Below are 14,281 nucleotides of genomic sequence, written 5' to 3'. Positions count from 1 at the left end.
TGGCTGCTGGTATGCCCTTCTGCTCTGCCTTGTTGGTAAACAGCACAATGGTGTCCTTGATGTGAAGATTGTCCATACTGGAAACTGGGTGCTGCTAAATACAGCAATAAAGAGGCAACAACTAAATTGTATGGGTAAAGATATTATAGCAAAGATACTTTACAAGGTAGTATTCAAGAAATTAGAAACGGGAGTCAGATCTGGCTCAGGTGTGCCAGTTGACAGTAATGAAAATCTTTAGTTCACAATATGGAACAAACCAAGCTGACATTTAGAAAAGCAAAGATAAATGGGAATTGGTATGAATTTGTCCTGGCGATTCATCCGAGGAAATAGCTATGCTAATTAAGCAAACAATGACAATGGAGGTGGAATCATTGCAAGAAACGGTAGCCCACATGCTAAAGGAGTCGCTGGAAAAGGCCCTTGACCCCAGAGAGAAGCATATGGCAGAGAATGGCAACATTCTGTCATTAAAGGAGCAAGCAGACATTCATGCTAAAAGATTTAGCATGGTCTTCAACAAAATAGACAACATTCAGGTTTGCTTACGCAAGAATGAGAAAGTTACTAACTCCAGTCTCACGGAGGTGACTAAGATGTGGAAGAAGCTAAGCGACTTGGAGGACAGATCCAGGAGAAACAATGTGTGGCTGGTCAACTTACCGACAGGCACTGAGGGCAACGATCCAAGAGGTTACCTCCAGAAGATGCTGCCTGATTGGATTCCAGCGCTCAAGAATTCCCACAGCACTCCATTGGAGATCGATAGAGCACATAGGATCTTTTCCAACAACACCTCAAGACCACGGATCATGGTTTTTAGGCTTCTACGGAACACTGACCGGCAGGCTATCCTGGAGGGCGCGAGGAAGGCCAAACCTACTCTCCCGGATGGCACCCAGCTGCAGTTCTTTGTCGACTACAGCCCCAGCATGATACAGGAATGGCAGGGATACAGGGAGATCCGCGCTAAGCTTTGACAGAAGGGGATCGACTCGTTCCTCATATACCCAGCGATTTTGAGAGTGAATATCAAAGGCATGAAGATGTTGCTTAACTCAGCAGAGGAAGCAAAAGAAGCTCTGAATTCATCAGTGCTGGGAGAAATGGAAGAAGACCCTGGGCAAAGTCCACACGCCCCTCGGGAGGAGACGGAACTGCATTAAGAGCTCGGACCAGTCCGTATGCGCAATCTAACAGGCACGGGCAAGTTAACGTACTTGGTGTGAAGTTTTCTGGTTATTCTTTTATTGGAAAGTCATTCGTTGCACTTTTGTATTCAGTTAATTAATGGGCTAATTTGTCTCAGTATTGCAGGTCAGAGTTTTAAGGCAATGGCTCGGTTAACTTGTTAGTACAAGGATAACATGGTAAGGTGATATAAGTCCGCCTAGATTTATCCTTTTATCTTTTACTTCCTAAGGTGATATTCAATATACCCAAAAAAGAATGAAACTGAAAAACAGCAGTTTGTTCTGATTCTGAATAACTTTAGTTGTACATGTTCATTTTGGGTTATGTCTCCAGTAGACTTGCTTTCGTTCCTGGGCACCAGATAAGACGTCACTGGTGCCATCACTAACTGGCGGTTTATTAGAGCAACAGCTTTTCGCAAGAGAGCTGTTCGGGTCTTGATTATGTGGTATATTATGTTTGAGATGGAAATGGTTTTAATTATATAGAGCAATGGATTTGTCCAGGGTTTTTTTTCCTTGTCTCTTTGATATTGCCTATGAGAACTGCTTTGCCATTCTAATTTGTTGGTACTGTGGGGGGGGGGGGGCGGGAGGTGGTTATTGTTCAGTGTCTAACATTGCTAAGTGACACTCACGGATGTTACAAAGTAAAGGGTTGAATGGGAGGGTGGGGGTGGGAAGGAGGTAACTCAGGGCTCCACCACCAACTTACAACAACAGATTCAGGGGAAGATGAGCAACGCAGATAAATTAGAAAATCTTACTATTGTATAAAATAGGAATGCTTTGTCTGTGTATGCACTACTATTCATTTGGTTGATGCAGGGGAGAGGGGTGGAGGGGGATGGTGATGAAGGTTGGGGGGTGGTTGGGATAAGCAATCAAAATGTAATTGGCGACTGGTTGTCTTGAATGTAATTTGTTGGTGTTGCAATAAAAAATTAGTAATAAAAATAAACTATTATTACAGGGGAGTGAGTGGGTCACCTTGGCTCAACCCAGTCCCAGAGGAAGAGAAGGCCTATGGAAATGCCCCAAAGCCACCTAATAGAAGTTGTTGCAACTCTGCACTGTATACCCAAACTGAGGTCCATCTTTTTCTCAAAAAGAACCATTGTCCTAACACTAACACCAGGAGATTTCTGCATAACCTTAGCCATTACTTGCAGTTTCTGCTTTCTGTATTTTATCCATGTCATCACAGTCATATACAGTAATAGGACATGTTTTGATTATTATAGTAAGTCATTTGTAGGAGCCTGAAAACCCACATTCAATGTTTTAGGAATAACTTCTTCATTTCTGTCATTCGGATTTCTGAATAGTCCGTGAGCCCCTGAACACTCTTCTTATTCATAGTTTGCACTCTTTATTGTTTACTGTAACTTATGGTAATTTGTCTGCACTGTACTACTAGTACAAAACAACAAACTTCACAACTGATGTCAGTGACAATAAACCTGATTCTGATTCGTAACCTTGTTCTGCATTTGCTTTATCAAAGAACTATTCAGAATAGTCTAACATAATTTCTATTTGTGGCAGTCATTTATTAAGCCATGTATTTCAAATACCAGTTATTTTCTTTTCCCACCCCCTGATGATTATTTCTTTAAAAAAAACTCTCAAACTGACCATGCTGTGAATTTTTTATCCTCTGCAAGTAAGCAATGGGGAAACAAGCAAATGTGCAATAAAAGGAAGTGAGCATTGACAAATAGACAGGTGAGTTTATCCTATAGAGCTGGCATTAAACCAAGCAAGCATATATCAGTCCCTGGCACTTAACTGCAAAATACAGGTGCACCATTTCAAAATTATCTATAGTAAACTGATTTCTGCTTTTGACTAAAATTGTTATAAATTCTAAATCTTGAGATTCACTTGAAAAATCTTCAATAATCTGTAGATAGAATTTTAATATGGGCTTAGAAAGAGAACAAAGGTTTGAATCTCATATCTAATCTATTGACCAATATATTGCTTAGTTTTGTTTTCAGAATGAAAAATACATTATACGGTTGGAATTTGCATTAGAGTTACTAGATTCTTGGTACTACAAGCTGAATACTCTTTCCTGTAAGAAAGAGCGAATTTTGAATTACCTCAGACTGCTGTCCAACTAACACCATCTAAAATTTTAGATTCTAAATGCTATCTTCAATACAGGCACCTCTTACCAAACCCCTGAGCTTCATAAATTCCTAACATTTTCATTTTAATTACTTAATAAATTTGCCACAGAAAACAGTCTAGTAGTTAATATTGCAACTACTTTTCTAATGACTGATAATTAATCTCATAGTGTGGAGTCTGAAATCTCATTCCTTCAGACACTAATTATTTTAATTACTAAAGTAGACAGATTTAGCAATTTGATATTTGCGCTTTATTTAAGGATTTAATGCTGAAGTTTTGTAAGGCATTGGTCAGACCACACATGCAGTTTTGTGCCCCTTATCTAAGAAAAGATGTGCTGCATTGGAGAGGGTACAGAGGAGATTGGTGAGAATGAAAGAGATAATGTATGAAGAGCATTTGATGCCTATGGGTTTGTATTTGCTGGAGTTTAGAAGAGTGAATGGGTGGGGGGGGGGGTGGATCTCATTGAAACCTGTCAAATATTGAAAGGCCTTCAAATATAGAGTGAACTTGGGAGAATGTTTCCTGCAGTGGGGGAGTCAGACCAGACGGCACAGCCTCAGAATAGAAGGATGTCCCTTTAGAACAGAGGAGGAATTTCTTTAGACAGTGTTGTGTATCTGTGGAATTCCTTCATGGAGGCCAAGTCATTTAAATGCAGAGTTAGATGGGTTCTTGATTAGTCAGGGTATCAAAGGTTATGGAGAGAAGGCAAGAGAATGGGGTTGTGAGAGAAGATAAATCGGCTATGATGGAGTGGCAGAATGGGCCGAATGGCCTAATTTGCTCCAAAGTCTTATGGTTTTCATTCTCTCTCAAAAATGTGCACTTGACTTCACCACTTTGTTTTTGAATTCTTTGCTTGGCCTTGGATTAAATTATTCTGATTAAATTTTGAAATGAAGTGCTGGTAGTTGCACACAGATATTGATATTTCTGTATGTCAGTGTCACCAAGTTCATTATAGAAAAATTTCAAAAATAGCAATTTGCCCCATTCACTATTTCTTAATCCTTTGCAGAGTCCAACAGCTGAGTACAGGTTTGGACCAGATCTTCTGCTATATCAATGTCAGATTAGATTCCTCACACCTTCATTACCTGGGACAAGATTGGGCTACTGCACAAGGCTTGAGATGCTCCTCTGTAGTAAATTACATCTGGTTGACTTGGGGCTGTTTCTAATATTTTTATGTAATCACCAATTTCAATATTAGTTATCTAGAATTATCAGCCAGGTGCATTAAAGATAAAAGGGAGAAAAGTCTTTGTTCTTAATTTTAAGAGGTTTGAGCTGATTTTATTTTTTTTTAGCTGTCTTTTATTTGTGGCCCTAATACTGATGCTTTTTTTTAACGTATTATAGAACCAAACTGTGTCATCATATGAACTTGGAAATGTTCAAGCTCAACTGAAAGATGTAAGTCTCTTTTTTTTTAAAAAAAAAAGCATTATTCCTGAGAATAAATCTGTAATTTCAAGAAAGTAAAATATTTAAGACATTCAATAGGTAAGGCAGCATTGGACACTTGTCAGTCTGACTTTTCAGTTCTGATTAAAGGTGATCAACTGAAACTTTCTTTTAACAAACATTGTATTGCTGCAATGTCACTCAAAATGAATGTGTCCATAGTGGTATGTAATGAGTTCTTAGTGGTGTTTACATTTGGGTGGAAACATAAAATACATGTTGTAAATTTCATTTCTAAGTTGTGCAGGCTTTAGTCATGCAACATATGTTTTGAAAGTATTTTCAAAATGACAAGATGTTTGGTAGTATTTGTTAATGATGTATGTACGCTCAGACCCTGCATAGCACTGATTCGTTACAATGCAGTTATTCAATTCTTTGTAGAAATTTTTTTAAATTACAAAAATTTATTCTAAACAACACACAATGCTTCTCGGTGGCTGCCATTGCAATAAACATTCAATTAGCCAATGAAATTGCTTTATATATGCTCTGAGCCACTCAGCCAATCATGTATTTGTTCACACACTGCCTTACCTGCACGTGTAAATATTCCTGCTCCCTCGTCAATTTATTCCATTCTTTTCACCCATAATGACTGGAAAACAGCCTGCAGCTTCCCATGAGGGTAGGACACCGAAGATGTCTTGGAAAAGCATCAGTATGGATGTGAAATTGCAAGTGGTATGGCATTTGGAAGTGTCAGGTTGATGTTGGTACCTCTTTGAAATTGATTACATTGACAATCAGAACAATTATAAAAAATGCAGACGAGATAAAAGCTTTTGCAACGACAACCTCAAAGTTATCATCGAGAAAGGTAACTCGTCCAAGGAGCCATTCACTTGATAAAAATGGAAAATAGACTAAGTATATGGGTGGATGACCAAAGGCAATGAAACATGTCCCTAAGCTAGCTGATAACAATGGAAAAGGCAAGAAGCATCTTCAATTGTATTCAAGAAGAAGATAGTATGTTGGTAACATTTATAGCCAGCAGAGGTTGGTTTAACAGATTTAAACAGCGCAGTAGCCTCCATATCATGCGTATCTCTGGGGAAGTGGTTAGTGCAGACAGCAAGGCAGCCCAGGATTTTCCTTCAACACTGAGGGCCTTAATCAAAAAGGATGATTCCCTTCCCAAGCTTGCCTTCAACGTAGATGAAATGGGCCTATGTTGGAAAAGAACGCCTTCTCGTACTTTCATCTCTCGCAGAGAAACATGCATCTGGGTTCAAGGCTGCAAAGGACTGGTTAACTACAAAATTCCTAGCACTAGCATCACTGCAATCACACAAGTCATAGACACACAGTTCAGCATTCAACACCATAATTCCCTCCAGGCTCGACAAGAAGCTCAGAGACCTCGGCCTTCACCCTGCCTTGTGTACCTGGATCCTGGACTTCCTGTCAGATTGCTGGCAGTTGGAAAGAGAGGGCTCCCTCACCTCTGATCCTCAACACAGGTGCCCCTCAGGGCTGTGTACCAAGCCTCCTCCTTTACTCTCTATATACCCATGACTCTCGTCATCCACTGTTCCAATCTGCTAATTAATTTTGCTGATGATACTACACTGATTGGCCTAATCTCAAATAATAATGAAGCAGCCTACAGAGAAGAAGTCATCACCCTGACATTGTGGTGTTGAGCAAACAGCCTCTTCCCCAATGTCACAAAAACAAAGGAGCTGGTTGTGGATTACAGGAGGAATGGAGCATGCTAACCCCTATAGACATCAATGGATCTGGGGTTGAGAGGGTGACCAGCTTTAAGTTCCTCGGCATCCTCATCACCGAGGATTTCACGTGGTCTGTACGTACCAGCTGTGTGGAGAAAAAGACATAACTGCACTTCTTTCACCTCAGAGGGTTGAAAAAGTTTGGTATGGGCCCCCAGATCCTAAGAACTTTCTACAGGGGCACAATTGAGAGCATCCTGACTGGCTGCATCACTGCCTGGTATGGGAACTGTACTTCCCTCAGTTGCAGGACTCTGCAGGGAGTGGTGTGGACAGCCCAGCGCATCTGTAGATGAAATTGTTCCCACTATTCAGGACATTTACAAAGATGTGTGTAAAAAGGGCCTGAAGAATCATTGGGGACCCGAGTCCCCGCAACCACAAACTGTTCCAACTGTTACCAGCCAGGAAATGGTACCGCAGCATAAAAGCCAGGATCAACAGGCTCCAGGACAGCTTCTTCCACCAGGCCATCACACTGATTAAATCATGCTTACACAATTGTATTTCTATGTTATATTGACTGTCCTGTTGTACATACTATTTATTATAAATTGCACTTTACACATTTAGATGGAGACGTAGCGTAAAGATTTTTACTCCTCATGTAGAAGAAGGATGTAAGAAATAAAGTCAAATCAAATTCATTTCAGTTCATTGATAATAGCCTGACTGGGAGAAAAGCAATAAAGCAAAGAGAGGTATCTTCAACATGGTTTCCTGCTACTGAGAGCTGCTTCTTGAGAGGAAACTTAAGAAAAGGCAGTCAAATCTCGATGAAGGAGAAGCCAAAGTTAGAGGAGAACCCACAGTCTGGTCCCTCTAAGATGTAACCACAACCCACTTCCCTCCACTGATGCACAGGCCTATTTGCATGTTTGTTACTCCGCAAATTGCTGTGTGTACGTAAAATAATATATATATATCGGGTTTAATTTTTAAAAATCAGACACATGTCCGTTTCTGTAATGCTATAATCACCCTGCATGGGGCTGATTTGCATAGAGCTCCACCTCCAAGGTGCGCATCCTCAGTGTTAAGCAGGGTCTGAGTGTACTCTATTAGTTTATGCACAGTATTTGGGTGAATATTCAATGAAATGAATTACAGCAAGTGTATTTAAAGTGATATATGGGTTTTCTCTAACTGGTAATTGAGTTGCCAAGAAATCAGGTTAGGCAGTCCTTGGGAACAAAACCCGTAAGGATTGCCTGTGCTTTGTTTTTCTTTATGGAAGTAATAAATGTGATTTACTGCCTTTGAAAACCATGTTTAAATAGGCCAAAGAAATGCCACAGGTTTCTCTTGAACACATTCAGCTAATTTGGTCACTAAGGTAATTTGAGATGTGGTTACCCTTCTGATGTTCCTTCCTCTGCTGGGAGGTGATGAATCTGGGCACTTTGAATTATATTTGAACATTGGTTAAATACTTCCAGTAATCTATATAGAGATAAGGGAGTTGTCCAACTTAGGTATACTGTAAATGTTAGCTTTATTACCTGTAGCTAGACAGTTCTCCACTAGATGTCAGAATGGTTTCAAATTATTTTTGTGCTAACCATCAGATGTTTAAACTTCTATATTAATTATGAAGGAAACCATTTTAATAGAAACATAGACAATTTTTTTCCTAGGGTTTCTTGCCAAGATGTCATTAAACAAATTGTTTCCAGGTTGCTTTGCATCATGACTTGTCTCTGTGTCTTTAAGATTAGCTAGCACTCGCACTAGCTGGGTATATGCCTGTTCCTTTTTGGTAAGAAAGCTGCTCCTGGCACACATTGGTAATGGGTACTCTTCCCCTTCATGGGTGAGGTATTTTGTATAGTATAATGGCAAGCATTCTTCTGTTATCAGCTTTGAGATTTAACTGCTTGTCGGAAGCAAATGAGAAAATATTGAAACGTTCCACTGTTTGTTACACGTTTGATATAGCTTAAACTTTATAAGGCATGGCAGAGTAGTAACTAAGACATAAAGTTTTAAAAACATTGATCAGCCTCTGCAAGAGAAATGTAAGTGCTCTGTGAGCTTAAATCTGGCCTTTTCGATGCTGACCAAAACATTTTAAACAATATACAAATTTTAGATTTCCAGAACTTGTAGACTTTATGTAAATCTAATGAATGTTATGTGTGCACAGCTTGCTGTAACTTAAATACTTCTGTTACTTGGTAATATGCGTTTGGTTTTCCATCCAGGCTCTTGAGAAAAACCAGCAATGGCTAGTTTATGACCAACAGCGGGAGGCCTATGTCAGGGGGCTACTGGCCCGAATATTTGAACTGGAGCAAGAAATTAGAAAACATTGTGATACCAGCACAGCAAGTATGGAACTACATCATTCCTGTCTGAGATTTTATTTTAGAGAAACAACTTAACCCTGCATACCATAATACTCTTTTTGTGCACTCTCAAAACAGAGCATTTTTCTATCAATTTCATGTGAGATGCTCTTTATTATACAAACTAGATAAAGGTTTAAAAATCAAAGCTATCTTTGGTCCCCAAGACTGGAAGCACCTATTTTTCCTGTGACAGTTATTTTCTTTGGTTGAAAATACCAGCCAAGAGATTTTGATATTTAAAAAAATGCTATGCACAACTTTCTCTGAATAATGTAAAAGTAAAACATTAAAATTTTAATCATTTTTACAACTAGTTTAAGGAATCTCAATCACTTAATTTTGTTATACTGTGAAGTATCTTCTAATACTAGGCTTAGTGTACAAAACGGCATTTTAGAATGCTTTGCTTGGAGATAACTTTCTCTGGTCTTTAACTGGATGAGCTTTAACTAGAGTCTTTAATAGTTGTTCCAGACTATCTTAACTGTTTATCTGATGTGAAATAATCCTTCATTATCCTTTCAGAAAAGATTCTTGGGTTCCTAGTTGATTAGACCAATGTTTCTAACATTTAAAGTACATTTTTAGGTTGGAGTACTGATTTGAATACCATGCACTAATCTCACTTCAAATATTTCTCACAAGTATTAATCTGTTGGTCCAAATGGACATGTGACATATTTTGGCTATGTTGGATTTTTTTGAACCTGTGATTGTAAGGTCGTTGTTTATGAAGCTTTAGATTTGTCATTTTCTGACTTGAGTTACATTTCAATGTTGATGCAGATGAACTGTCAGAAGAGAAACAGAAGCACTATGACCGACTTCTTTCAACTGCTAAGAAAAATTTTGAAGAACAGTGTGAGATTGCAGAGGGACTAAAGTTGGAACTTTCAGAATTGAAAAAGCGTTATGAAGAAAAGAACTTGGAAGTCAAGGCCATGAGTATCAAATTACATGCAGAGCAAGGGTGCAACAAATGGAAGGCTGATGAAGAAAGGAAATCCTCAGCTGAAAAGATCCAGAGACTTCAAACTGACTTGGAGACCTTCAAAGCTCAATATGAAGAGGAGAAAAAAAGATCAGCTGACTTTTTGTATCAGGTTAAAATTCAGTTCACATTTAATGATTTCTAGTATTTCTTTGCTCTACAATTGTACCACTGTAACACATTTTAGCTGGTGTCATTTTGCATTAGTTGTGAGGACACTACATAGAATCATATCTGTTATCAAAATAAATGATTGATGCCATAACTTGCATTCTCAGATATTCAGGAATTTTTTTACATTAGGTAACTGCATTTTAGTATATTTGAACCACGTTTTAGAATGATACTTTTTTACACCAGCTTTTTCTGTTTTCTCTTGCACTTGAAATTCTTTTCTTTTGCTGTCCATTCAACCCTGAGAGTGCTCACTGGTCAGTTAATTCAGGGATTTTGTTGGCTTTTGTATATTTTCAGTGGTTTGAGACTCAAGAGCTCGAAGGAATTAGCTTATTTATTCCCAATGCATATTTATTTTTCATTCACATTTGACATTATCTCAAGAAGGTTCCCAATTTGTTTCTTGTGCAAAGGTGTGGCCTACTGCCTCAATGTTTTTTTTTCTCTTTAATGGTTCTTTTTTAACTTGATGGGTCTATATCATTTATTTAATACCTTTTGGTGAAGTGCTTTCTTGCTCTTATTGTTAGCTTATTATGGTGTTTGAATCCTTAACAGATCACATGAGAACTTTTTGGGACTGGACACGTTTTTGTGAATTTGGATGAATTGATGCGAAGATTAGTATGGCTGAAAGCTATTGAAGTATATTCAGAAGCTACTAATAGTTCCAAAATAAATCATGCAAATACTTACTATTGTTGAATATTTTGATTGTTACTAGATTGTTATTATTAAACTACATTTTAGTGTGGAAGAAACTTCAATTTTTATACTTTATAGAGCTCTTAATATGCTGATACAATACAGTGCTTGTATCTAAGTACGGATGTACAATCCTCTTAAGAGGTAGATTACCTACTATGGGTGCATCAATGAATATACAGGGCTGATAGAGTTCTACATTAGGTAAAAGACCCATTGACAAGTGGTACAAGAAAAGGTTGAGGTTGCCATGGTTTAATATAGTTACATCCTGTTTATACATTTAATAGCAATTCCCTATAGTCCTATAAATTTGCAGTATTTTGAAGTCCTTTACACCTAAACTGAATTCTTTTAAAGTTAACAACTGAAGTTAAAACAGTTAATGTTCTTTGCAAGATGATGATACAAAATGTGTATATAGATTTTAGTAAGGTGTTTGGTAAGGTTCCCCATGGTAGGGTCTTTCAGAAAGTTGGGGTCATTGGTACCTAGGGAAACTAGGCTGTGTGGATACAGAATTGGCTTGTTTATAGAAGGCAGAGGGTGGTAGTATATGGAGAGTATTCTGCCTGGAGGTTGGTGATTATTGGTGTTCCATAGGGACCCTGGATCTTTCTGATTTTTATAAATGACTTGGATGAGGAAGTGGAAGGGTTGGTTACTAAGCTTGCAGATGATGCAAAGGCTGGAATTGTGAGGAGGTGGAGGGTTGTCGTAGATTATAACAGGACATTGATAGGATGCAGAACTGGACTGAGTTGGCAGATGGAGTTCACTCTGTAATGGTGTAAAATGATTCACTTTGGAAGGTCGAATTTGAAGGCAGCTTACAGGGTTAATGGCAAAGTTCTTGACAGTGTGGAGAAAAGGATATTGGAGTTTCAAATCTATAGAGATCCCTCAAGATTGCAGCATAAGTTGATAGGGTTTGTTAAAGCATATGGCGTCAACACGAGGAAATCTGCAGATGCTGGAATTTCAAGCAACACGCATAAAAGTTGCTGGTGAACGCAGCAAGCCAGGCAGCATCTCTAGGAAGAGGTACAGTCGACGTTTCAGTCCGAGACCCTTCGTCAGGACTAACTGAAAGAAGAGCTGGTAAGAGATATGAAAGTGGAGGGGGAGATGTGAAATGATAGGAGAAGACAGGAGGGGGAGGGATGGAGCCAAGAGCTGGCCAGTTGATTGGGAAAAGGGATATTAGAGGATCATGGGACAGGAGGCCCAGGGAGAAAGAAAAGAAGGAGGGGAGAAGCCCAGAGGATGGGCAAGGGGTATAGTGAGAGGGACAGAGGGAGAAAAAGGAGAGAGAAAAAGAATGTGTGTATATAAATAAATAACGGATGGGGTACGAGGGGGATGTGGGGCATTAGCGGAAGTTTGAGAAGTCAATGTCCATGCCATCAGGTTGGAGGCTACCCAGACGGAATATAAGGTGTTGTTCCTCCAACCTGAGTGTGGCTTCATCTTTACAGTAGAGGAGGCCGTGGATAGACATATCAGAATGGGATGTGGAATTAAAATGTGTGGCCACTGGGAGATCCTGCTTTCTCTGGCAGACAGAGCGTAGGTGTTCAGCGAAACAATCTCCCAGTCTGCGTCGGGACTCGCCAATATATCGAAGGCTGCATCGGGAGCACCGGACGCAGTATATCACCCCAGCCGACTCACAGGTGAAGTTTCACCTCACCTGGAAGGACTGTCTGGGGCCCTGAATGGTGGTAAGGGAGGAAGTGTAAGGGCATGTGTAGCACATGGGGTAGGAGGGGAGAGTGGAATATGTGTTGGTTGGGGGCCGACAACAGATGGCTCATGTGGGGGATGGGCAGGGGCCACAATGTCAAATCTGTTAAAGAACAGGTTAAGTTCATTGTCCCTGTCCACACTGCCCTCAGCTCCTCTGTTGCTAGTTTGCCGGAACCCAGTGATGGTCCTCATCCCCCTCCAGACCTCTCTCATGTTGTTCTGCTGGAGTTTCCACTCAAGCTTCCTCCTGTACCTGTCTTTAGCCTCCCTGATCCTGGCTTTCAGGTCCCTCTGTATTGCCCTCAGCTCCTCCCTATTTTCATCTCTAAACGCCCTCTTTTTAGCATTCAGGATGTCCTTTGTCACCCATGGCTTGTTATTTGGGTAACAAAGGACAGTTCTTGTCGGAACATTGCAGTCCACACAGAAGTTGATGTAATCAGTGATGCACTCTGTGAGCCCATCAATATCCTCTCCATGTGGCTCACAGAAGAAGTACAGTCGATGTTTCGGGCCGAGACCCTTTGTCAGGACTAACTGAAGGAAGAGTGAGTAAGGGATTTGAAAGTTGGAGGGGGAGGGGGAGATCCAAAATGATAGGAGAAGACAGGAGGGGGAGGGATGGAGCCAAGAGCTGGACAGGTGATTGGCAAAAGGGGATACGAGAGGATCATGGGACAGGAGGTCCGGGAAGAAAGACAGGGGGGGGGGGGACCCAGAGGATGGGCAAGGGGTATATTCAGAGGGACAGAGGGAGAAAAAGGAGAGTGAGAGAAAGAATGTGTGCATAAAAATAAGTAACAGATGGGGTACGAGGGGGAGGTGGGGCCTAGCGGAAGTTAGAGAAGTTGATGTTCATGCCATCAGGTTGGAGGCTACCCAGACGGAATATAAGGTGTTGTTCCTGCAACCTGAGAGTGGCTTCATCTTTACAGTAGAGGAGGCCGTGGCTAGACATATTAGAATGGGAATGGGAATCCAACATCTAATTCTCCATAACTTCCGCCATCTCCAACTGGATCCCACCACTGAGCACATCTTTCCCTCCCCCCTCTCTCTGCTTTCCGCAAGGATCACTCCCTATGCGACTCCCTTGTCCATTCGTTCCCCGCCCCATCCCTCCCCACCGATCTCCCTCCTGGCACTTATCCTTGTAAGCGGAACAAGTGCTACACATGCCCTTACACTTCCTCCCTTACCACCATTCAGGGCCCCAGACAGTCCTTCCAGGTGAGGTGAAACTTCACCTGTGGGTCGGCTGGGGTGATATACTGCGTCCGGTGCTCCCGATGCAGCCTTAGATATATTGGCGAGTCCCGACGCAGACTGGGAGATCGTTTCGCTGAACACCTACGCTCTGTCTGCCAGAGAAAGCAGGATCTCCCAGTGGCCACACATTTTAATTCCACGTCCCATTCTGATATGTCTATCCACGGCCTCCTCTACTGTAAAGATGAAGCCACACTCAGGTTGGAGGAACAACACCTTATATTCCGTCTTGGTAGCCTCCAACCTGATGGCATGAACATTGACTTCTCAAACCTCCACCAATGCCGCACCTCCCCCTCGTACCCCATCCATTATTTATTTATATATATGCACACATTCTTTTTCTCTCTCCTTTTTCTCCCTCTGTCCCTCTCACTATACCCCTTGCCCATCCTCTGGGCTTCCCCCCCTTTCTTTCTCCCTGGGTCTCCTGTCCCATGATTCTCTCATATCCCTTTTCCCAATCAACTGTCCAGCTCTTGGCTCCAT

At 40.7% G+C, this 14,281-nt stretch overlaps 1 protein-coding gene across 4 annotated transcripts in view; it reads left to right on the top strand.

The window, feature by feature from the left end:
* Nucleotides 1–14,281, top strand: part of cep55l (centrosomal protein 55 like) — a 28,036-nt gene that overhangs the window by 3,635 nt on the left and 10,120 nt on the right. For all 4 annotated transcript variants that reach the window (XM_072239752.1, XM_072239750.1, XM_072239753.1 and 1 more), the window contains exons 3-5: nucleotides 4,707–4,760; nucleotides 8,755–8,881; nucleotides 9,688–10,004. In XM_072239752.1, coding sequence (XP_072095853.1) covers nucleotides 4,707–4,760; nucleotides 8,755–8,881; nucleotides 9,688–10,004 — 498 coding nt within the window. The remainder of the gene's footprint in view (nucleotides 1–4,706; nucleotides 4,761–8,754; nucleotides 8,882–9,687; nucleotides 10,005–14,281) is intronic.

Source organism: Mobula birostris, chromosome 21, assembly GCF_030028105.1.
Source record: "Mobula birostris isolate sMobBir1 chromosome 21, sMobBir1.hap1, whole genome shotgun sequence".
Lineage (NCBI taxonomy): Eukaryota > Metazoa > Chordata > Chondrichthyes > Myliobatiformes > Myliobatidae > Mobula > Mobula birostris.
Note: the sequence above shows the minus strand (reverse complement) of the source record. Positions and strands in the feature narration are given on the sequence as shown.